This window comes from Drosophila tropicalis, unplaced genomic scaffold (genome assembly GCF_018151085.1).
Source record: "Drosophila tropicalis isolate 14030-0801.00 unplaced genomic scaffold, ASM1815108v1 contig_573, whole genome shotgun sequence".
Classification (NCBI taxonomy): domain Eukaryota; kingdom Metazoa; phylum Arthropoda; class Insecta; order Diptera; family Drosophilidae; genus Drosophila; species Drosophila tropicalis.
This window is the reverse complement of record NW_027173049.1, coordinates 5,643,667-5,667,951: the sequence shown is the minus strand read 5'-3', so window position 1 is coordinate 5,667,951 and position 24,285 is coordinate 5,643,667. Positions and strand designations below refer to the sequence as shown.

Here is a 24,285-nt window from a genome sequence, read left to right as displayed (position 1 = left end):
TCAGGTAAATTAAAATCTCCTAAAACAAAGAGCAAGTCTTTGCCAGAGAGATATAAGGAAATAAGTTGAATAGCTCCCAAATGGTGAATGTATAGTGCCAAGTCGGACTGTGGTGGAATATACGAACATGTAATATAGGCAGAAAAAGAATTTAAAGAAATTTTAACACAAACAAATTCAATCTCCTAATTGGACGACTGGAAGATTTCAGACGAGAACGCTGAATCAACAGCGATCAAAACACCACCACCACCACCACTACGGATAGTCCGATCATGTCTGTATGTTAATTATTTTGAAATGAAAATTGAAGCATCGGCAATATCAGGTTTCACCCAAGTTTCAGTAAAGGCAAGAATCTGAAAGTCAAAAGCTAAACTATCTACATAGAGTCTAGAGAGTTTAGACTTTAGTCCCCGTACATTTAGATAGGCCAGACTTAGGGACGAAGTTAGTTTTTTGATTCGCCAACAAGTGCCGATGAGCCAGAAGGAACTTTGTTTGCAGAGGCAGGTAGCAGGCTAATCGGATGCCGATTATTCTTTTTTATTGTATACTCTTTTACAATCAGGTGTTCTGGCCATAAATCTTTATGACATATTTGGCCAAAAAGATCTAGTGAGACGCTTATTTTGAAGGACGAAATGTCCCGAGTATATGAAAAACGGAACATTTCCACCGCAATGTAAGGGGCTAGAAGTGCCAGGTACAGCAGTAGCTGCAACAGTAGAAGCAGTAGCATCTGAAGCAGCCAACACTTTACTAGCTCCTCTTGTAACTTCTTTATTGGCAATATTCCTGGGAACGAATGTTTGCCCGGACGGTTCGGAAACTACAACAGATATCATGCTAGTAGGTGGGTTACTGTTTCCAGGGGAAATGGGAAGAGACTCCACTCCTGCCAAAGGCGGACTCCTAAACGATATCAGTTGCTGTACATTTGGTGACATAGGGTCATTGTCCGAAGATCTATGCGCCGGACTGAGGGACGCGCCCTGAAACCTGGCCCTCTAACGCGTCGTAGGTTCAATCAAAAGTTTAGAACTTCTGGATTGCACCTCCATCGCCAAAAGCTCCTCTTGAAGCTTATGTACGCCAGCTGACAGGGTTTTAAATGAAAAACCAAAACTAACTAGTTCCGGGAGGGGGTTGAAACAGCATTTCTTGACTTTTAGCCAGGAACTCTAACCCTTACACCACCGTGCTGCTTGAAGACCACTCGGCGATTTATCTATAAGTGACCGAAGCTATAACTTTAAACGCGATTTTTCAGGAAAATATAGAATAGTGCGCCGAAATATTTCACACAGCTTTTAATGACGGGGTATTCTATAACATATCCAAAATTCATCCAAATCGGTGACTCGCATACCTGAAGTTCCCCTTGTAAGATTATTGGTGCTTGAGCCACAGTTGATTGTATGCCAACTGTTAAAGTCGCCAGTGTATGTTTAAGGTTTCTAATACATTTTGGAGATTATTCATACAATCTCTTGTTTGGTGGAATGTAGGCTGAAATTAGTCTAAATTTGAGGTTTGACGTGAATTCTACGCATACTGCGTCGAAATCACCTTTCAACGCTATTTCTCGAATTTGTAGGGCGTTGTGTATCAAGAGGGCTACACCAACATTAGAGGTTGAAATGTTTATACCCTTGCAAAAAGGGTATATTAATTTTGGTCAGAAGTGTGCAACGCATAGAAGGAACCATCTGCGACCATACTAAGTTTATATATTCTTCAAATAGCCATGTCCGTCCGTCCGTCCGTCTGGATCAACGCAAACTCCTCCTAGACCGTAAGAGCTACAGAGCTGAAATTTTGCACATAGTCTTGTACCCCTGCAGTGGGTTGTATATCTCAGATTCAGCCGGATCGGACCACTATATCATATAGCTCCCATACAAACCCCAAAGTCACGAACAGTGACTTTTCTCAATAACTTCGTTAATTTCTGTGCTATTATCATGAAACTCAATATTAGAGAGTTTATTACGCCTGTAAACTACTGTGCCAAATTTGATTAAGATCGGATGACTATATCATATAGCTCCCATAGGAACGATCGGTCGCAAACAGTGACTTTTGTAAATAACTTCGTTACTTTTAACGCGATTGCTTTTAAATTAAACAGTTGTTAGTTTAATATATTTCTTAATGATTGTGCCAAATTTGATAAAGATCGGGTGACTATATCATATAGCTCCCATAGGAACGATCGGTGGAAAACAGTGACTATGATCAATATTTTCGATATTTCCTACGATTGTAGGCCATTCTTTCGCAAGCATACGCCTTTTTAGATAAAACGTTCTTCCACATTGATGGCTAATAGGTAAGAAAAGAGTTACCAAAAAAGTTGCAAGGGTATACAAACTTTGACGCGGTCAAAGTTAGCCCCGGCCCTCTGGTTTTTGTTAAGCCGTAGTTGATTGGTATGGGAATGCAGTTGGTGTGTATTTTATGTGTTTTGGAGTTCGCTGTAATTATTTGTTTATCCGTGTATCCATTGAATGATCTTAATGGTCACTTGGTTTTATTTATATTTAAGGAGAGAAATGTGAGGGTATTGTGAGTCTATTATTGTGGTAATTACAGCATGTGTGGGCCATTGTTATTCTAAGTGTTAAAAACTGTCGCTGTCGTCGTTGTCTTTATGTTTTGCTCTTTTTGAAGTTTTTGTTTTTGGTAGGTTGGGTTTTGTGGGTTTGAGATTTGTTGAAAGCGTGTTGTTTTTTCCTGCTTACCGAATTTTGTGACTTAGCGAGGAAGTCTACGTCCATTTCCATGTCTTATTTGCGGTGGTGTATGTGCGATGAACTTGGGTGTTCTGATAATAGGTCGTCGTAAGATGTTGGTAGAGATGAGGTGTTCGTTCGCTGGGCAGATGATGGTTCTCATATCCAATTTTAATAGATTCTGGAAGGTGTGTGTGGCGAATGTAATAATTATAAGTCCCGTTTCTGCCAAGCCTTTCTCTTGTTTCTTTAATATTTTTCGCACTTTGGTTACACTTTGACATTTTACTTCGTTCAGAATTTTTGTTTTCTCTATGTGTCGTAATCCGTTGCTGTAGATTACTCCCTTAAAAAAATTTAAAGTCTTGTGTTCGGTGGCTTCTACTTCAATATCGGCCATATTTTTGATTTTTAATAATTTGTTTTTTTTGTAAAGTATTTTTTGTTTTGATTAGTAAGGTTTTCTGTTAATTACACTATTTTTTGGGTTGATTAGGTTTTGATATTTGTAGAGTGGTGTTGTTGATATGCTCATGTCAGGCGGTTTCATCATTGTTGTTGTTTTACGGGCTCAGGCCCGGCACTTTGATTTGTGTCTCTAGGTTTTTTTTTATACCCTTGCAAAAAGGGTATATTAATTTTGGTCAGAAGTGTGCAACGCATAGAACGAAGAATCTCCGAACATACAAAGTATATACATATATTCTTGATCAGTTAATCAGAAACCAAGAACTTAAAATGAAGTGAAAAAGCTACTGAAGAAAGGTTATGCCAAAATAGTCACTAATGTCAACTTAGTTAATTCCTCAAAACATTGGTTCCTGCTACATTGTGCAGTAATTAATCCCAAGAAACCTGGGAAAGTTGGAGTAATGTTCGCCGCAGCGGACACTAATGGAATTCTTTGAACGAAAACCTACTAACTGGGCCGGATTGGCTACATCAATCGTAAGCGTGCTTTTACGATTTAGGTTAAACACAATAGCCTTTCTGCAGATATTAAAGAAATGTTCAACCAGGTAAAAATAGCCGAACAAGATGCAGTCTCATATTATTTTTTATGCAGGGTGCTCCTGCTCACCGTTAAAGCATAATTTGTAAAAAAAAAAAACACAATGCGGCAATACACAAAAGTAAAGCACCAGAAGCAGCTCAAGCCATAATTGAAATTGATTCGAAAAAACCAGTTCCCGAAGCTGTTGAGATAATTTAAGCAGTAATTTAGGGACATTCTTAAGTCCGAAATTTTATTTGCAATAATCATGATGTCTTGCAGGAAATACATGCAGGAGATATATTTACATTCTCAGCAACTAGCATAATGGATGACATATTGAATGGAACAACAATGCCTACAAAGGTGCTTGCAGCGGTCAACTCAATAAATGATCCCTTGATAAGGGTGACCCCAGTAACAATAAAAGGTAGGATCCTAAAGCATAATATTTTCGGAGGTTGGCATTGGATGTGATGATGTCATTAAGGGTGACCCTGTCAAAAAGTGGCAAGAGTAGTTAAACGATCTGAAAAAAAAAGCTTGGTGTTAGTATCTCAAGATATAACTCCCAAAATTTATGGATTGCTACGAAAGTCGAACTACACGTTTTTTGTGACGCTAGCAGCAAAGCATGCGCTGCAGCAGCATATATGCGATGGATGCAGCAGCCGCAAAAAAATTATGTCTTGCTTATAAAATCTCGGGCTAGAGTTTACCATTTAATCGTGTTACGATTCCAAAACTTAAAACATTGGCAGCTGTAATGGGATATAGACTGGCGGAAACTATTGAAAAAAAAAAACCAGAGGGCCGGGGCTAACTTCGACCGCGTCAAAGTTTGTATACCCTTGCAACTTTTTGGTAACTCTTTCCTTACCTATTAGCCATCAATGTGGAAGAACGTTTTATCTAAAAAGGCTTATGTTTGCGAAAGAATGGCCTACAGTCATAGGAAATAACGAAGATATTGTTCATAGTCACTGTTTTCCACCGATCGTTCCTATGGGAGCTGTATGATATAGTCACCCGATCTTTATCGAATTCGGCACAGTCATTAACAGATATATTAAACTAACAAATGTTTAATTTGAAAGCAATCGCTTTAAAAGTAACGAAGTTATTTACAAAAGTCACGGTTTTCGCCCGATAGTTCCTATGGGAGCTATATGATATAGTCACCCGATCTTGATCAAACTTGGCACAGTCATTAACAGATATACTAAACTAACAAATGTTTAATTTGAAAGCAATCGCGGTGGAGAAAATTTTCACAACGATTTAATCTGTGTTAAAACTGGCAAGATAACAGTACTTGATGATCAAGACGAATACCAAGTACAAACGAACAAGAAGAGGTTCTCTACATTTCAAACACCCCTCACATCCGTTGGCGTGGATTATTTTGGCCCGTTCTATACAAAGGATGGACGGGGCTTCAGCGGCAGCGTTCTCTTTACATGCTTAACAGCTAGAGCAATAAATGTGGAAATCGCACACTCTCTAACTACAGACTCGTGCATTTTGGCTGTCCGTCGAATGAGGGCGAGGAGAAATTAAAACATATGTTCCGATAATGGCACTAATCTTAGAGACGCTTGAAGAGAACTAAAGAAGCGCTAGAGGAAGCAGCGCGCAGAGAATAAACACAAAAAACAAAAAATTTTGAGTCTGCTGGGAGAGGCTAATTGTATGCTAATTGTATTATAAGAACACTAGAGGCCGTACTATCTGTCGAAAAGCGAAGACGAAGACACAAATGTTAGTCGAAGCTTTTTAGAGACGATTCATTAACGAATAGATCCCAAGTTTAATTAACAGATCGAAATGGGAAAAAATTGCGACAACGCAAAAGAGGGTGAACTCGTCGTAATAAAGAGCATGACACCAAGAGCATGACGACAATGAAATAGTACTGAAAGCGCACCCAGAAGAATATGGAATAGTAAGAGTAGCAGACATAAAAACCCGTCCAGACTAGGACTGGGATCACGCGACATAAAGCACCGTGATGAAATATGTTGCAGAATGTACAGGGGTGGTCAAAAGTATTTACACAATTAACTTTGCTCTGCAACTTTTATTTACAACGTTATTTTGTTGTTGTAAGTAAATTACAACAAGAAAACATTCTAAGCTTTGCTATCAGAGCGTATTTCAATATTCAACTTTCCTGTACTTACCATTTTAGTAATTGGTTCTCGAATTATCAATCTTAATATTTTAATTGGAGCTTTTTTAGTTTCAATAAAAGCAAATCCAATTTATTTTTAGAAACTGAAGTTAAAGAATAAGAGTACATCTTCATTGTGAAATTTTTGACAACTGTGTATCATTCGTTCATTTGCTTTTGACTTGCTCTACATACCGTTATTTTTATACCCTTGCAAAAAGGGTATATTAATTTTGGTCAGAAGTGTGCAACGCATAGAACGAAGCATCTCCGACCATACAAAGTATATATATTCTTGATCAGCACGACGAGACGAGTTCAAATAGCCATGTCCGTCCGTCCGTCTGGATCAACGCAAACTCCTAGACCGTAAGAGCTACAGAGCTGAAATTTTGCACATAGGCTTGTATATACTGCAGGGGTTGTATATCTCAGATTCAGCCGGATCGGACCACTATATCATATAGCTCCCATACAAATCCCAAAGTCACGCACAGTGACTTTTCTCAATAACTTCGTTATTTTCTGCGCTATTATCGCAGACTTAATATTAGAAAGATTATTACGCCTATAAACTACTGTGCCGAATTTGATCAAGATCGGATGACTATATCATATAGCTCCCATAGGAACGATCGGTCGAAAACAGTGACTTTTGTAAATAACTTCGTTACTTTTAACGCGATTGCTTTCAAATTAAACATTTTAATGACTGTGCCACATTTGATCAAGATCGGGCGACTATATCATATAGCTCCCATAGGAACGATTGGTCAAAAACAGTGACTTTTGTAAATAACTTCGTTACTTTTACCGCGATTGCTTTCAAATTAAACATTTGTTAGTTTAATATATCTGTTAATGACTGTGCCAAATTTGATCAAGATAGGATGATTATATCATATTGCTCCCATAGGAACGATCGGTCAAAAACAGTGACTTTTGTAAATAACTTCGTTCCTTTTACCGCGATTGCTTTCAAATTAAACATTTGTTAGTTTAATATATCTGTTAATGACTGTGCCGAATTTGATCAAGATCGGGCGACTATATCATATAGCTCCCATAGGAACGATCGGTGGAAAACAGTGACTTTGATCAATATCTTCGTTATTTCCTATGATTGTAGGCCATTCTTTTGCAAACATAAGCCTTTTTAGATAAAACGTTCTTCCACATTGATGGCTAATAGGTAAGGAAAAAAAGTTGCAAGGGTATACAAACTTTGACGCGGTCGAAGTTAGCCACGGCCCTCTGGTTTCATTTTTCTTTTTCTTTGTATTCTTGAATAATCAATTTTCAAAGCTTATAATGTTTTCTTGTTGTAATTTACTTACAACAACAAAATAACTTAGAAAATAAATAGTTGCAAAAAAAAAAGTTCATTGTGTAAATACTTTTGCTATGTCACAAAAAATAACATTTGTGTTTTTAGATCTAGTATATAAGTTGATTTATGATTTTGTTCAAAGGAAGAGATGGTGACACTCTTAATCAAAACTCTGGAGAGGAGAAACGGGCATACAAGAATTAAAAAATTAAGCTCACCAAAAAATATTATACCACGGTTTATTCCACAACTTTATTATTGTTATTATAAGTATAGGATATAGTTGTAAACTATCAACCTAACCATATTTTACAAGCACTGGCAACTAAGGCCTTCGGCTTATTGTTAGACAAAAACTACATCCATACACAAGCCTGGGATTCGAACCAGGATTAACCGGCTAAGTTCGATTTAAATTTTAATAGGTCGTAATCTCTAACCAGATAACACTAACGGAAGGCACGCCGTTACTTTGGAATTTTATTCCAAAAAATTGCAATTCTGGAGTTCTTTAGCAAAGTCTGCTGATGATAGAACTTGGTAGTTCTTGAAATAGCTATACAGACAACCTGCTCACCTTTTTGTGTGCTGCCTTTCAAATAATCTTCTTTTGTAAGATTGACCTCGAGCCGGCTAAGTTCGATTTAAATTTCAATAGGTCGTAATCTCTAACCAGATAAATTATATTATATTTTTCAGTTTAACCTAACTATTAATGACTGTGCTAAACCTGATCAAGATCGGGTGACTATATCATATAGGAACGACCGGTGGTAAACAGTGACTTTGATCAATAACTTTGTTATTTGCTATGCTAAGATTTTAGGAAGTCCTTTCGCAAACATAAGACATTTCAGATAAAATGTTTTGCCAGTTTGGCGGCTTTAGGTAAGCAAAAAGTAAAATAAAGTAAAATACCTGCAAGGCCCATTAAGGGTATGCAAACATTGACGCGGTAGAAGTTAGCCGCGGCCTTCTGATTTTTCTTTTTATTTCGTCGGTAGAGCTAGAGCAGATTCGATTCTCATTTACTGCAACTCGTGTTCTATATTTCCGATCTTTTGAAAATTTGCCGATATTATGTTTTACATTAAAAACTACCGCATTAGTAAATTTTATTGGGCTACTCCAAGTCCTTCATCTATTTTTCGTATGTTACTTACTGATCGATATATAAATACAAATGTACATATGTATGTATATGATAAATAAATTTGTGTTAATATTGTAGTCCTCGGTAAATAAGTTTTCTAAGTGACGAAACATTATATCCTATCTATACTATCAACCTAACTACATATAAGTTATCATATAAAGCTTTAAGACTCCAAAGCTTGCGCAGCTCGCAGGTGATATCCAGCTCTACAGTTATCACTCGAGGCTTTGGTCCCACAAAGCTTATTTATTGCAGCTGATAGCAGCTTGAGCTCGATAGGCTTGAAGCCCGCACCCACGTGTGCGAAAGCAGTATCAAAAAGAACTCAAAAGGCACTACACGCAATGCTAAAGCGGTAGATGTTTAATACATACTTATAAATTAACCTAACTAAATAAATAACCTAAATAAATTTGAAAGCAACGAAACTATTAACTGGCGCCCAACGAAAAAACCTGTACCAACGGAAAAACCCGTAACAACGGAAAACTGGAAACTACGGAAAAATCTTCGTAAAACTGAATAAAGAAATTAAAAATCATCAAAATTTTTGTAAGTGTTCTGCTCACAGTGTATGAATTTTCTCCAACACGTGGAAAAAAAAAAAAAAATTTTTTTCCAACAATTATTTCAATTTTCATTTCAATTTTTTTTGTAAAAAAAACCATGAACTATAATTCTTCATGTGCGACTCTTCCTTGCTTGAATTAGAATATTTTTTCGGACAACTAAATTTAAACGAGATTAGCTTAAAAATGAATGCAGATCAGGTTAGATTGTTAGTAAGGGAAGCAGTTGAAAATACTCGAAAAGAGTTTGAAAACGAATTAAATAATATTAAAAATCAAATAAACGGCATTACTAATAAGCCGACAGCGAAAAAAGTGGGAAAAAGTAAAAATTGTTCCTGGAATAAAATGTGAAGAAACGCTCGATGCTGTGAAAACTCTTCCCGAATTTTCCGGCCAACCCGGGACATATGTGTCTTGGCGAGAGGCGGCACATAATGTGTACGAGATTTTCAAAGAATATGATGGAAGCTCACGACATTTTCAGGCGGTAACAATAATTAGAAATAAAATTAGAGGTGCTGCTGACGGTGTATTATCATCTTTTAGTACAGTGCTCAGTTTTGATGCCATAATTGCTAGGCTAGACTTTACTTACTCGGATAAGCGCCCTGCTTATCTAATCGAACAGGAACTGTCTACTTTAAGACAGGGAACAACGACAATTCTCAAATTTTATGATGAGATAGAAAAGAAATTGACTCTGTTAACTAACAAGTCCATTATGACCTATGAAACAGATATTGCTGATGCAATAAACGAAAAATATAGAGGAGACGCTTTAAGAGTATTTATATCAGGACTAAAAAAGCCCCTATGCGATATAGTGTTTGCATCAAGACCTACTGATTTACCATGTGCATTGGCACTAGCACAAGAAGTCGGAGCAAATCATGAGCGTTATACTTTTGCTTCGCATTTTGCAAATGGTAGTGCTGAAATCCCTGTAAGGAACAGGCAACCAGCACAAAAAATTATTAACTTAGATTCAGCTCCAGGTCATCGCAATCCATATTTTTCTAATAGACAACCAAACTTAGGTAGCGATGCCAATGTTGTAGCACAGACCAATAGGACCGTCACTGATAACCGGGTATCGCAAAAAACTAACAGCACGCCGGGTGTCGTACAATCTTTGGGCGAACCAATGGATGTTGACCCTTCCACGTCACGTTTCAGACAAAACACCGCGCACTTAGGCCGAGGCCAATCGGGTAGACAAAACCTTGAAACTCAGCAGTGGGTTAATAGCCCGCCTGATCGTCAAAGCTCTAGAACTAATCGAATTAATCATCTTAATCAGGAGAAGCCTGACTCTGACGCAGCATACAACGAGCTTGGAGAACAAGAGGTTGCAGGGATAGAAGATGACGAGATTAATTTTTTAGGGGTAGTTCCCTCCTGCCATGGATTCGTAGATATGTAGGGGGAAAGAAATAAAGTTGCTGATCGATACAGGAGCATCGAGAAGCTATATCAAACCATTACCTATGCTAAAGGGTATACGGCTAGTCGATAAAGTATTTTTTGTAAAATCCATTCATGGAACTACCTCTGTAACTCATAAATGTAAAATTAACTTGTTCGGTGTAACTTCAGACTTTTTTATTCTCCCGAATTTGGCATCTTTCGATGGTGTTATAGGACTTGATCTATTAAAAAATATTAACGCGACTCTGAATAAAGGAACCTTTTCATAAAATGATAAAGCGAAAATTCGGGGTCTTCGCCGATCCTAATGAGAAGCTTCCCTACAATACTAATATTGTTGCAACAATCCGAACAAGAGATGAAGAGCCAACATATTCTAAATTATACCCGTACCCTATGAGTGTTAGGTCGTTTGTCAATAATGAAATACAATTACTGCTCGAAGATGGGATTATTAGGCCATCGATATCCCCATACAACAATCCTATATGGGTTGTCGATAAGAAAGGATACGATGAAAACGGAATTAGGAAAAAGCGGTTGGTTATAGATTTTAGAAAATTAAATGCAAAAACAATCGAGGATTCGTATCCTATTCCAAACATCGAAGTCATTGTATCCAATCTGGGCGGTTCTAATTATTTTTCAACACTTGATCTAAAATCTGGATTTCACCAAATTGAGCTCGCAGAGCGGGATCGAGAAAAAACAGCTTTTTCTGTTAGCGGTGGAAAATTTGAATTTTGTCCCCTTCCTTTCGGACTCAAAAACGCCCCCAGTGTGTTTCAACGGGCCATCGATGATGTTTTGCGTGAACACATCGCGAAATATTGCTTTGTTTATATAGATGACGTTATCATTTTTTCAAAAACAATGGAGGAACATCTTAAACATGTAGAGTTAATTTTATCAAGCCTTTTTGCCTCAAATATGAGAGTATCCCTTGAAAAATCTAAATTTTTTGAAGAAGTTGAGTATTTGGGATTTATAGTCAGTCGCAGTGGGATTAAAACCTGTCCCAAGAAAGTGGAAGCAATCAAAGCTTTTCCGGAACCACGCACCCTAAAATCGCTTCGCTCCTTCTTGGGCTTATCCGGATACTATAGACGATTTATAAGGGATTACTCAAAAATAGCTAAACCCTTAACAGATATTCTGAGAGGCGAAAACGGCAGTGTTCCAGCGTCGCAGTCAAAAAAAATAGTAATTTCATTAGACGAGAATCAGCGCGAGGCGTTCAGTAAATTAAAACAGATTTTGATCTCAGAGGAGGTAATGCTCTCATATCCAAATTTTCGAAAGCCATTCGATCTTACGACCGACGCTTCTTCAAATGCCTTGGGAGCAGTTTTATCCCAAGATGGCCGGCCCATCACGATGATCTCGAGAATCCTACAAAAAGCAGGAGGAGCATTATGCGACCAACGAGAGAGAGTTGCTCGCAATTGTTTGGGCTCTCAGATCATTAAGAAACTACCTTTACGGTGTAAAAGGTCTTAAGATTTATACGGATCATAAGCCTCTTACATACGCCATATCGGATCGAAATCCGAATTCTAAAATCCAAAGATGGAACGCGATTATTGAAGAATTCGATGCTACACTTCTCTATAAACCCGGCAAGGATAATTTGGTTGCGGACGCTTTGTCTCGCCAATATTTAAATTATACTGAGGAAGATCAAAATTCGGACGCTGCAACAATTCATAGTGAGGAGTCGTATTCAAATACTATAGAATCCGTTACTAGACCGGTCAACTGTTACGCCAACCAAATAATTCTCGAACATGGAAAGTCTCACTCTAAGAACACCACTATTTTGTTTGGCAAGAAATTAAGACATATGATCGTATTTACTGATTTTCAAAACTTAATTAACACTGTACAGGATTGCGTGAAGTTAGGTGTAGTTAACGCAATTAAGTGCGAATTGTCTGTGCTTGGCAAAATTCAGCATCGTTTAGTGAATATTTTTCCTAAGACAGTTTTCCGACACACTGAAGTAATGGTAACCGATATTGTTAACCCAAACGAACAACTAGAAATTATTAATCAAGAACATAATAGAGCTCATAGATCTTCTCAAGAAAACGTCAAACAAATTCTTCGCGATTATTTTTTTCCTAGAATGGAAAAAAAAGGCAAAAGAAGTTGCGTTAAATTGCAAGATTTGTTCAAAGGGCAAGTATGCTAGACATCCAACGAGACACCCGGTATGCGAGACTCCTATTCCAACTTATGTCGGGGAACTTTTGCATGTTGACATCTACTCTACGGACTCAACTTATTTTCTGACATGTGTGGATAAGTTATCTAAATTCGCAATAGTACAAAAGATAGCTTCTCGTACAATTTTGGATGTAAAAATACACCTTCTGCAGCTGTTAAATGTATTCCCTCGAACAAAAACAATTTATTGTGATAACGAGCGCTCTTTGAACTCGGATACTATTGTGTCCTGTCTTCGCGATCATTTTGGTATCGAAATTGCAATTGTTTCACAGCACCTTGAGCGAAATAGGCAGATGCCTAAAGCTAGAAAGAGGAATCCAGGACACAACAGACATAATATTGCTAGCCACTATAGAGTACAATCGAAGTATTCATTCTGTAACAGGGCAAAAACCAAATGACTTATATAATTCGAACGATGAAAGAATTAATGCGACTATAAATCAAGTAAAGAAAGCTCAAGAAACTGAATTAATAAATCATAATAGGAACACTGTTGATCGTAAATATAAAACAGGAGATAAAGTTATGGTGAAATCCAATAAGAGACTTGGTAACAAACTAGCGCCCCTATATACAGAAGAGGTAATTGAGGAAGACTTAGGATCAACGGTTAAGGTTAAGGGAAGAGTTGTGCACAAAGACAATATCAAATAAAAAAATAAATTAAAAAAAAATAAAAAAAATAATAAAAAAAACTAAAAAGAAAATGAGAAAAAATAATGAAATCAATGAAAAGGAATGAAAAATAAAGAGTAAAAGTAAAAGAAAAGAGGAAAAAAGATAAACAAAAATTCATGCTGGTTGAGCAGTTCACATCGTTATATTCATACGAATTTTGTTAGTTTGTAAAATTAGTTAAAATTAGTAGAAGATTATCCACAGTCCAACAAAAATCAAAACCGATACCGTATTGCCTGAATTACTGGACCAACGCTTCAACCAAAACGCCTAAAACTCATATGTGTACAGCTATGCGCAAACACTTATGGCCAATCTCGGAGAGGAGTTAATCATCTTTTGCGGCACCGAGGACGTCCCCGATTGAGGGGGGGATTAGTTATCATATAAAGCTTTAAGACTCCAAAGCTTGCGCAGCTCGCAGGTGATATCCAGCTCTACAGTTATCACTCGAGGCTTTGGTCCCACAAAGCTTATTTATTGCAGCTGATAGCAGCTTGAGCTCGATAGGCTTGAAGCCCGCACCCACGTGTGCGAAAGCAGTGTCAAAAAGAACTCAAAAGGCACTACGCGCAATGCTAAAGCGGTAGATGTTTAATACATATGTACTTATAAATTAACCTAACTAAATAAATAACCTAAATAAATTTGAAAGCAACGAAACTATTAACTTATATGTAAAGCTAACTATGTATATTTCACTCTGGCAAATAGCTTAGATGATAACTACATATGTATGTATGTACATACATACATCCTCCGTACACCAGCTTGCGATTCGGTAAATTATTAATTTTGACATATGTATGTACGTATGTACATATGTATGTATGTATCATCTACCATGGATTTCAATAAATAAATATTTTGTATAATATAATAATTAAATGCGAAAAGTTTATTCTCTAATTCGTTGTGGGTTAAAGTAGCCAACTATTTACCTTTATAAACCACACATTTACATTGGAAATGCAGTGCTTTTCGGGGTTAAAAGCTTTTATCTCAGCTTTTACAAGTGTTGTACAATTTTTCACTTGCTGTACTAGTTTATATTTTTCCTGCGTACCAGTGTGTTTTTATTACTTCCCCTTTTTGATACTCGCTGCAATTTTTACGACTGCGACAGCGGTTTACTATCGTCAACACCCCGTAACCGCCTACACATAGATAACATATGTATGTATGTATGCACATAAATATACCTACTAATGTACCGAAATATAGAGAGCTATGAAATTATGAATGTACATACATACATATGTACATATGTAACTGCATAGCGTACATTCATACAACCATTTAAAACGCCCTGCAAATTTAACGATTCTTCATTCATACATATGTACATACATATGTATGTAACTAGACATAGAATATACATACATACATACACAGGTTGTTTTAATTTAAACTTACCTACTGATAAACCAATCTCGTCAGCGATCAGCGCCCACACCTTCATCTTTACTTCAACGTTTTTGTAATCAGGATTATGATTATTATACACAACGTCATATTTTTTGACAATATCGATAAAATCAGAAGTGTTGTCGGATGTTGTAGAAGATTCACTTATTGCGCGCGACACTTTCATTTCTTTCATAATAACAATATTTACCAGGCTTTGTAAGTTTTTGTATCTCTAACTAATAAACTAATATTGCATAAGCCAATGTACCTTTGTGCATACATGTATGTACATACATACATATGTATACAGCTGTGAAATGTTTTTTAACGGACGAGCCGCGTCCTGGTCCTCCCAGCCACATACACACTTAGAGGAACCGAATATGTCGTGCGTAAACTGCCGCCGTTTTATTCGTATATGACCGCTTCGACAAAAGTTGGACACTTGAATGAGCGAGCTAAAATGCACACAAAACCTAACAGCAGCGGTAGCGACAGCCGTCAAGCATGGCAGAGGCTGTAGCAGAAACGACCGGAGCTAGCAGCAGCGACGCGAACGCGACCTCACCAGCAGCAAAGACAATAACACCAACAACATAAGGCCGGAGAGCTTCGAGGATGTTTATAGGAAAACATTCATACATACATACATATGTATGTATGTATGCACATACATATGTACATATATGTATGTAGGTATGTATGTATGTAGGTGTTTGCATTTACACACATACAAACAACATTTGGCGCTCCCGCCAATTCAACATATTCCCCTCTTACTAGCATCGGGAAAACTTTCAACGCTTTGCATAAGAACAGTTTTACCTTTAGGAATGTAGTACGTGCACGTTCAAGCTTGTCATGAAGTTCAAGGTCATCGATTATGGTGTTTTGATTAATGTTTCCTTTAAGTGAAGAATTCAAAACCCCTTTAAAAAGTATCTGTCATTGAAACAACATTTGTTGATTTTTGCCCGGCCGCACTCAAGACACCAGTGTCGTTGCTGAGCGGCTGTTTTCTTTTAAATTGTCTGTGGATTCCGTTTATGTTGTTGCTTCCCCCATTTGAATTTGTATGTGTATACATACATATGTATATGTATGTATGTATGTGTATCTGTAAAGTACATATGTATGTACGACTAGTTCCTCAACTGTTTTTTTTTTCATCTTCAAGAGAAATGCGCCTGATGGTACGTTTAACCCCATGCGCGGACCCCTTGCCATTAGTCATTCATACATACATACATGTACATACATATGTATGTATGTAAATGCACAGATGTATGTTTGTATAGTAGTAAATTTTGTCTACATACAAACATATGTATGTATGTACGAATTTTGTCTGTATATTGTAAATTGCATATAAGATTTTCATTATTTCATTTCATTTTTAATTCATACATATGTATGTATGTATGTATGTCCATATGAATTTATGTAAGTATTTATGTTTCTGTATCCATTATTTGCTATGTATGTATGTATGTAAATACATACATAGTACATAGTGTACGTACATATGTATGTACATATGTACGTCCCTGGGATTACGATGGTTAGAGCTACAAACATACATACATATGTATGTACATATGTACAACTACAGCTGACCACCTCCAATACATGACATATACATACATACATATGTACATATGAATGTACGTACATGTATGCGTCTGCAACTGTCTAAACACCCCCTTTTCCACCCGCTCCATTACCCAGCAGCCTATGTACATACATACATATGTATGAATATCACCACTTTGGCGTGTTCTATCAAAATACAAATGTGTACACATGTACATATGTATGTATGTACATACATACATATGTTCAAATCGCAAAGAATCTTCTGTACAATGAAATGTTTAAAGAACACCATCGCAGCCTTTATTCGTTAATAAGGTTGTAAGAGAACAAGAAACGGGATTTTACTTTTCTATCACAGTGTTAAGACCTAAAATCCAAGTTACAAGTTGCTTTTGCCGATGCGTTTGCTGTACAGCTTTTGTTCTTGCTTTTTACAAATCGATAAACGATGTACGGTGTGCTCATACATATTAAAGTTTCACAAAGAAAGACACAAAAAGCTTTTTAACCGGTTTTTTTAAATTGTATACATATTTCAGCTTTATATACATACATACATACATACATATGTATGTACATAGCATACCTAATAATGATAAATGATAAAAGCGATTTTATTTTCTTTAATTTAATTGGTTACATTTATAAATCAAAAAAATAAACTCCAAAAATAGTATGTATTCGAAATATTTAGTGTAAATATTTGGTAAATGTTTACTACTACTACTCGAGATTTCAGTGTTGAAAAGTGGAAAAATCGGGTAAAGCTAGATTTCAGTGTTGTCAAACGCAATTTTTTGTTGGCGCGCTGTTTGACTGCCCTGGTAGCCAAATATTTTAATCTAAACTCAAGAGTCGAGAAATATTCGGCTCTGGCAGCCGAATATTGTATTCTAAACTATATCTATATATATAAAATTCTTGAGTGTGGTGTTTGTTACCAAACTACTCCGAAACGGCTCGACCGATTCTCACGAAATTTTTTATGCAGATCGTGTAGGACTGAGAATCGGCCAACATCTATTTTTTATACCCAAATAATAAATAATTAAATAATTTTAATAAATGTTTATTTGTTTGACACACTAATACTTGCATACTTGCAGAATGCAAAAATCGGCTTCTGTCGCATGCGTTGTCCTCTCACAATTTTTCACTCAGCTTTCAGTGTTCTCATGTTATGAGCAAAATACATATATGTACATATGTCGGTGCGTGAGTGTGAGAGTGTGTGTTTGTGTTTTCGGGTATTTCACAATAATAGTAATTTCATCATTATGGCGGCGCATTTGTGGTTTAAGAAGAACCGTTTTAGCGGGGCGCCAGCGTTCTGTCGCTGTCGCCGAGTGTGGTTCGGTGGAAGGCGCGCACAAGAATTGTGCGTCTCGAGTTCAGTCGTTGTTACAACTCGAGTGCGACCGAACTCGCTGCGCTAATTATTGATCAAGAAAATAATACACGTTATACACCAATCAGTTTTCCAACTTGATTTATTACAACAATGCCACGAACACGCAGGGGGGCTAATTTGAGTCGTCAAACAAACAGATCTAGAGGCATGCAAGATAGAAGAGCAATAAGATCAGATGCAGAAAGGCAACAAAGTAATGCAGATGTCCGTGTAAGAATGGCGCAGTTATGTGCATCACAATTACAAGAGGTACGAGATGAGCGAAACCAACAAAGACCATTGGAACGAAGAGAAGCGCGCAGATTCGTAGCCAACAGACGTAGAGGGATTGACCAACATCAACAAGTACTTTGAGCATTTACATCACATTCATTTCTTCGACTAGCATTTCAGTATGAGCCCGATATTGAATATTATGCTCATTCAAAAGTAGTAATTGGTGCTATGGAAAAGGAATGTCCGCATTGTCATGCTCTGAAATTCAAAAATGAGCCAACTGGGATGTGTTGCGCGTCAGGAAAAGTGCAACTACCTGAAATTGAAACACCATCGGAACCATTGAACGGCATACTTATCAGCACGGATCCAGATTCTAACGTGTTCCTGAAGTCAATTTGAAGATTCAATTCATGCTTTCAAATGACATCGTGACATGTCAATTTAATTCAAACGTATTCAGTTTCCGATTAGATTGGCATTTGCAATGACTATCAACAAATCCCAAGGTCACACGATGTCTGTTTGTGGATTAGATTTGAGAACATGTTTTTCACACGGACAATTATACGTGGCATGCCCTCGAGTGGGTAAAGCATCCAGTTTGTTTGTGTTAGCTAAAGATGGAATAACAAAAAATATTGTTCACGCTGTAGCATTAAGAGATTGATATTGTATTAAGGGATAAATTATAATAATTTAAAAATAATGTTTGCCTTTAGTTATTATTATATTCTAGAAATTACTAGAAAATTATTTATATGGCAAAACAACGTTTGCCGGGTTTTCTAGTTTGTTCTATAAAATCAAGAAATATTGTAAACTCAACAATATTTTCGTTTGTTGAGAATATTGCGAACAAAAGATTCAAAAAGCCCGCGTATTCGAGTATCCAAAATTCGGCATTTGGCAACACCATCTCAAAATTGAACAGCTTTTTTTTTTAGCCGGAAAAAGCTACTTTTAGCTATAGTCCCACTAAAAATATTAATTTTCTTTTGTTAATTACTCAAAAACTACGAAATAAATCGCCAAGGCGCACCTGAGGTCGTGCTCCTGGAATTTTTCTCTTTCGTTTGATACAAAGTTTATGTAGTTTCAGCACGTTTTTAGCCCGAGTAGCTTAAGTAAATATTTCCCCAATATTTGTACCAAAGTATGTAGCTTTGATACCGAGTAGCTTAAGTAAATATTTACCATATAGCCGATAAAAGTACCATTTAGGTGTCTCCATAGAAGTTTATTCATATACATATGTACATACTACGTATGTACATTTTTTTTGCTTTCCAGGATTTTTTTGGTATGTGCCTTACGTTTCCACTCATTAATCGCACGCGATGCTTGGTTCTAGAACTTAAATATACAAAGAGTTTATTTATTTTTTTTATTTATTTTACGTCAACTAACACAGCAGTCGACGAAAAATCTTAAGCTAAAAAACAGATAAAAATTAATTGAAGAAAGTAAGCTTAGCCTTATACAAGGTGCCAGCTATGCCGCGATTCACAGCCAATGTGGTCAGGGATGAGTTGCAAGCCCTGCAAAGTCCAAATATAATCAGAAGTTTCCTTGTAAATTATTAAAAATAATAACGCGAAGAGAAGAGACAAAGATTAGTAGGGATAAGGTGAGAAAGGTTGTTAAAAGATTGGCAAGGAACACGAAAAGGTTCGCGAAGAGAGTTGACATTTGCTAAGGTAAATAGGAAACTAAATTAGTAGATGTGACATCACTGTTGACTAATTTATGGAGAAAGAGAAAGCCAAATACCAGCCTACGGTTGTAAAGTGAAGGAAGATTATTAGAAAGAAGTCTGTCAGAACAAGAAGGCGGACAGCGAATTGCTTCTGAACCGATTGAATACTACGCTGGTAAATATCTTATTGAGTGTTCCATACTGGCGACCAATATTCTACAGTAGGGCGAACTAACAAGGTGTATAAAACCTTTGTTACGTAGGGGTCATCAAATCATTGGCCCAACGTTTTACAGAACAGCCTTAATAGAGTAATGAGCTAGGAACGGAGACAAACAACTGAATGTCATTAAAGAGCACTTTGAGGCATTAAGTTGTAATTTATTAACGTGGCACCAATCACAGAATGCATCGAGATCTGATTGCAAGTACTGTTGGAATAAAAAATATTGACGTCATCCGCAAACATGAGCCAAGGCCAAGGGCAAATCATTTATAAACACGGTAAATAATAGTGGGCACAGATGACTGCCTTGTGAGACACCTGAGACAACTCGAACAGTATTAGATATTGAGGAACGAAAAGACTTTTGGGTTCTATCAATAAGATACGATTTTAACCAAGCCAATAGTTTCGGAGAAAAGCCCGTAATGTTAAGTTTCGTAAGAAGCAAAGAATGATCAACCGTATCGAAAGCCGTACTAAAGTAAAAAGTTTGTATACCCATGCAACTGTTTTGGTAACTCTTTCCTTATCTATTAGCCATCAATGTGGAAGAACGTTTTATCTAAAAAGGCTTATGTTTGCAAAAGAATGGCCTAAAGAATCATAGGAAATAACGAAGATATTGATCAAAGTCACTGTTTTCCCCCGATCGTTCCTATGGGAGCTATATGATATAGTCACCCGATCTTTATCAAATTCGACACAGTCATTAACAGATATATTAAATTAAGAAATGTTTAATTTGAAAGCAATCACGTTAAAAGTAACGAAGTTATTTACAAAAGTCACTGTTTTCGCCCGATCGTTAGTATGGGAGCTATATGATATAGTCACCCGATCTTGATCAAACTTGGCACAGTCATTAACAGATATACTAAACTAATAAATGTTTAATTTGAAAGCAATCGCGCTAAAAGTAACGAAGTTATTTACAAAAGTCACTGTTTGCGACCGATCGTTCCTATGGGAGCTATATGATATAGTCATCCGATTTGGCACAGTAGTTTACAGGCGTAATAAACTCTCTAATATTAAGTTTCACGATAATAGCACAGAAATTAACGAAGTTATTGAGAAAAGTCACTGTTCGTGACTTTGGGGTTTGTATGGGAGCTATATGATATAGTGGTCTGATCCGGCTGAATCCGAGATATACAACCCCTGCAGTATATACAAGCCTTCGTGCAAAATTTCAGCTCTGTTGCTCTTACGGTCTAGGAGGAGTTTGCGTTGATCCAGACGGACGGACGGACGGACATGCCTATTTGAACTCGTCTCGTCGTGCTGATCAAGAATATATATACTTTGTATGGTCGGAGATGCTTCGTTCTATGCGTTGCACACTTCTGACCAAAATTAATATACCCTTTTTGCAAGGGTATAATAATATTAGTATAAATAACATCAGTTTGACAATTCTAAATGGTTGGTAAGCGACGAACGACCTTTCATGAAGCCATGCTGACAAGGTGAAATAGTGGATCTGGATAGGTGTTGAAGGGAAGACGTAAAGTTTGGCAATGCCACTGTGGTTAAAAATATCTATTTTGTTGCCCTTTTTAAAAATCGGAATAATAAAATTCTCCTTCCAAACATCAGGAAAGCTACAAGTCTCACTAGATGTAAAGAATAACAGAGATAAAGGTTTAGATAAGGAAATCGAACAAATTTTAAGAATGCAACTAGGAATATTATCAGGCCCGGGTATGAAGGAAGACGTTATAGAAGATAAGCTAGAGATAACTCAGTCTTTAATAATACTGGGAAAAAACACAATTTAAATGTGAGATTGAGAAGGTATAGGGTGTGGGATCCGAAACAGTAGTAGAATAAGTCGACTGAAAGAATTTAGCAAACAGATCTGCAATATCTGAATTATATTAGCTGTTAGCTGGGCAATTTCTCAGAAGGTGGAACGAACTTGAATTGCGACAATAAATGTACGCTAGAGTCACACTTATTAGACAGCTGTTTGGCTAGTTTATTTAAAGAAAGAAACTTTAAAGGAAGATCCCTTTACATAAGGCTTAAATCTAGCTGCTGGCTGGCACAAGATGGGCAAGTCCAGCGCATTAAGCCAAGGTCAGCCTTATACTAGAAAATTGTCACAGTCGCCGCCGTCAAGGCCAGGAATAAGATTATGCTTGCAAGTAGACAACAAGCCATTGAAAAGTAAAAAGAAACATTTCTACAAGAGCAACAGAAAAGGAAATGCTCCGTAGCAGTAGCACATTTTGTTTGCTATGCTCTCATCTCGCTTTTAATGTTTGTGGTATTGCTAGAACTACAAAAAGCGTATCCAAAATTGTTTGCTCTTGCTATTGCTCTGTGCTTCCTTCGAAATCAGATCAGTAGCGGGAGCAAAAAAAAAACTCCGAAGTGGCGGCGACATGTCGACGCAATGTCCCAGCGAAACTATAGCTCGGACTTACAATCTACGTTGCGGCGACATTGTCGATAGAATATCCCCGCATTTTCCCAAAAATAAATAACACGCATTAGTTTTTATTTAATAACATATGTATGTATACATTTAAATTTCTTTATTTTTATTCTTTAATATATTACATTAAATTAAAATTTAAATAAATAAATAAATAACGACAACCCGGCGACAGTTGTCGCTCCAGTCGCCAAGACAAATGTCCAAATGTCTTGCCGAACGCCGGGACAAACAAGCATTGTGTCGACGCTTTGTCGCTTTTGTCCCTCTAGTCGCCGTAACTGTGAAATTTTTCGCTCTGGTCGCCGGCGACTGGAGAGACAATGTCGCTAGGTTGTCCTAGGGACCACAGGGACAAAATCGATAAATTATCGTAGGGACGATAGGGACAATATCGATAGTTTGTCCTAGGGACTAGAAGGAGAATTTCCATAGTTTGTCCTAGCGACCAGAGGGACATTTTCCCAAGATTGTCCCATGGACTAGTGAAACAATTTCCCTATTTTGTCCTAGGACTAGAGGGACATAAATTACATAAAAAAATATAGAAGAATTCAATTAATTTTTATTTTTTATTAAGCTGAAAAAAAAATTGTTTGATTAATTTTAGATACAAATAAAGGTTATTAAGTGTTATTTAATATTATGTTCAATATACCAAACAGTGAGTAGTAATTTTGTTGGCAAAGTTCAATAAATAAGCAAAAATTAATATTATTCATAATTGAATGCAAATAAATAACACTCACTCGAGAAAATGAGTGAAACATATGAGAACAGAGAGTGAAAGGAAAACAAAGTATTTTGTCAACAAAATTAAATGCGAGTTCGACCCCGGGCCGTGCCAAACGAATACATTTTTTAATTTTGTAATAATTTATTTTTTTTTTATTCTCAAAATAAAAAAACTTTAGCAACTGATTTGGAAAAAATTGACTTCAAGAACAGCTTTACGTAGGAAAGTTAAAAAAGCCATGTAACTATACAGTTGTTGTTATGAAAAGCACAACATTTTAATTATTTTTTACATTTGCAGACTTCTCAAATGGCTGGAGACAACTCTCTCTTCTAAAAAGTCACAACCCGGATACGAAAAACTAAAAGTTGAGCCTAAGAACCTATCTAAAGGTTTTGAACATTTTACTAGGTAAGAACATTGATAGCAAAAGCGTTAGTTTTTATATTATAATTCATTTCATTTCTAATAATATCTGCACTTTTTTATTCCAGAAGCAGTTCAAAACACTTCCCCGGGGCAGACAGAATGGGACAATACGGACATCAACCCAAAAGCAGAAAATTGAAGCAGCAATTGCCAAATTAGCTAAAGAAAAATAAATTTAAAAAAATTAATTTAATTATTTTATATTTTTTTATGTTATTTATGTCCCTCTAGTCCCTAGGACAAAATAGGGAAATTGTCTCTCTAGTCATGGACTATCTTGGGAAAATGTCCCTTTGGTCGCTAGGACAAACTATGGAAATTCTCCTTCTAGTCCCTTGGACAACCTAGCGACATTGTCCCTCCAGTCGCCGACTACCAGAGCGAAAAATTTCACAGTACCGGCGACTAGAGGGACAAATATCGCTCAATCGTCCCTTGCACAAGACCATTAAGCGACATTTGTCCTTCTGGTCGCCGGGCTGTCTATTAGTCACTCTGGACAAAAGCGACAGAGCGGCGACACAATGCTTGTTTGTCCCGACGTTGGTCACGAAATTTGGACATTTGTCTTTGCGACTGGAGCGACAACTGCACCCAGGAGACGATACCAAAGGGCTAGACGCCGTGATGCTGAAAACTGGACGCAGCTGCAGCACGAATTTAGCTTAGCGAGGACGACACTAAAGCACACTATTTGGGCAACTAAGAGTGAAATTTTTATAAAGTTATGCGATTCAGCAGAGCAAGACCCATATGGGGGAGGGCATATAGAATCGTCGTGAAGCGCATATATACAAACAGGCAGCACACACCTT

The 24,285-nt window shown here is 36.9% G+C and overlaps 1 protein-coding gene and 1 long non-coding RNA gene across 13 annotated transcripts in view; one reads left to right on the top strand and one right to left on the bottom strand.

Annotated features, from left to right (window-relative positions):
* The window catches only part of LOC137575266 (uncharacterized), a 36,568-nt gene extending 20,760 nt beyond the window's left edge, over positions 1 to 15,808 (bottom strand). Inside the window, exons 1-2 of one of the 5 annotated variants that reach the window (XM_068287733.1) lie at positions 15,013 to 15,296; positions 14,721 to 14,950 (exon numbers count right to left, since the gene is read on the bottom strand). In XM_068287733.1, the coding sequence (XP_068143834.1) occupies positions 14,721 to 14,907 (187 nt within the window). In that variant the 5' untranslated portion in view covers positions 14,908 to 14,950; positions 15,013 to 15,296. Of the gene's footprint in view, positions 1 to 2,747; positions 2,765 to 14,245; positions 14,360 to 14,720; positions 15,297 to 15,539 lie in introns of those variants that run through there. The other 4 variants (XM_068287734.1, XM_068287731.1, XM_068287736.1 and 1 more) reach the window with 4 other exon arrangements.
* LOC137575270 (uncharacterized) lies at positions 14,349 to 23,663 on the top strand. Of its 8 annotated transcripts, none has more exons than XR_011032131.1 (4): positions 14,349 to 14,480; positions 23,220 to 23,281; positions 23,342 to 23,452; positions 23,536 to 23,663. It is a non-coding gene; the product is annotated as an uncharacterized lncRNA (long non-coding RNA). The 8 variants fall into 8 exon arrangements; XR_011032132.1 differs by having other exon boundaries at positions 14,367 to 14,484; XR_011032133.1 differs by lacking the exon at positions 14,349 to 14,480 and adding an exon at positions 16,627 to 16,760.
* The last annotated feature ends 622 nt before the right edge of the window (positions 23,664 to 24,285 follow it).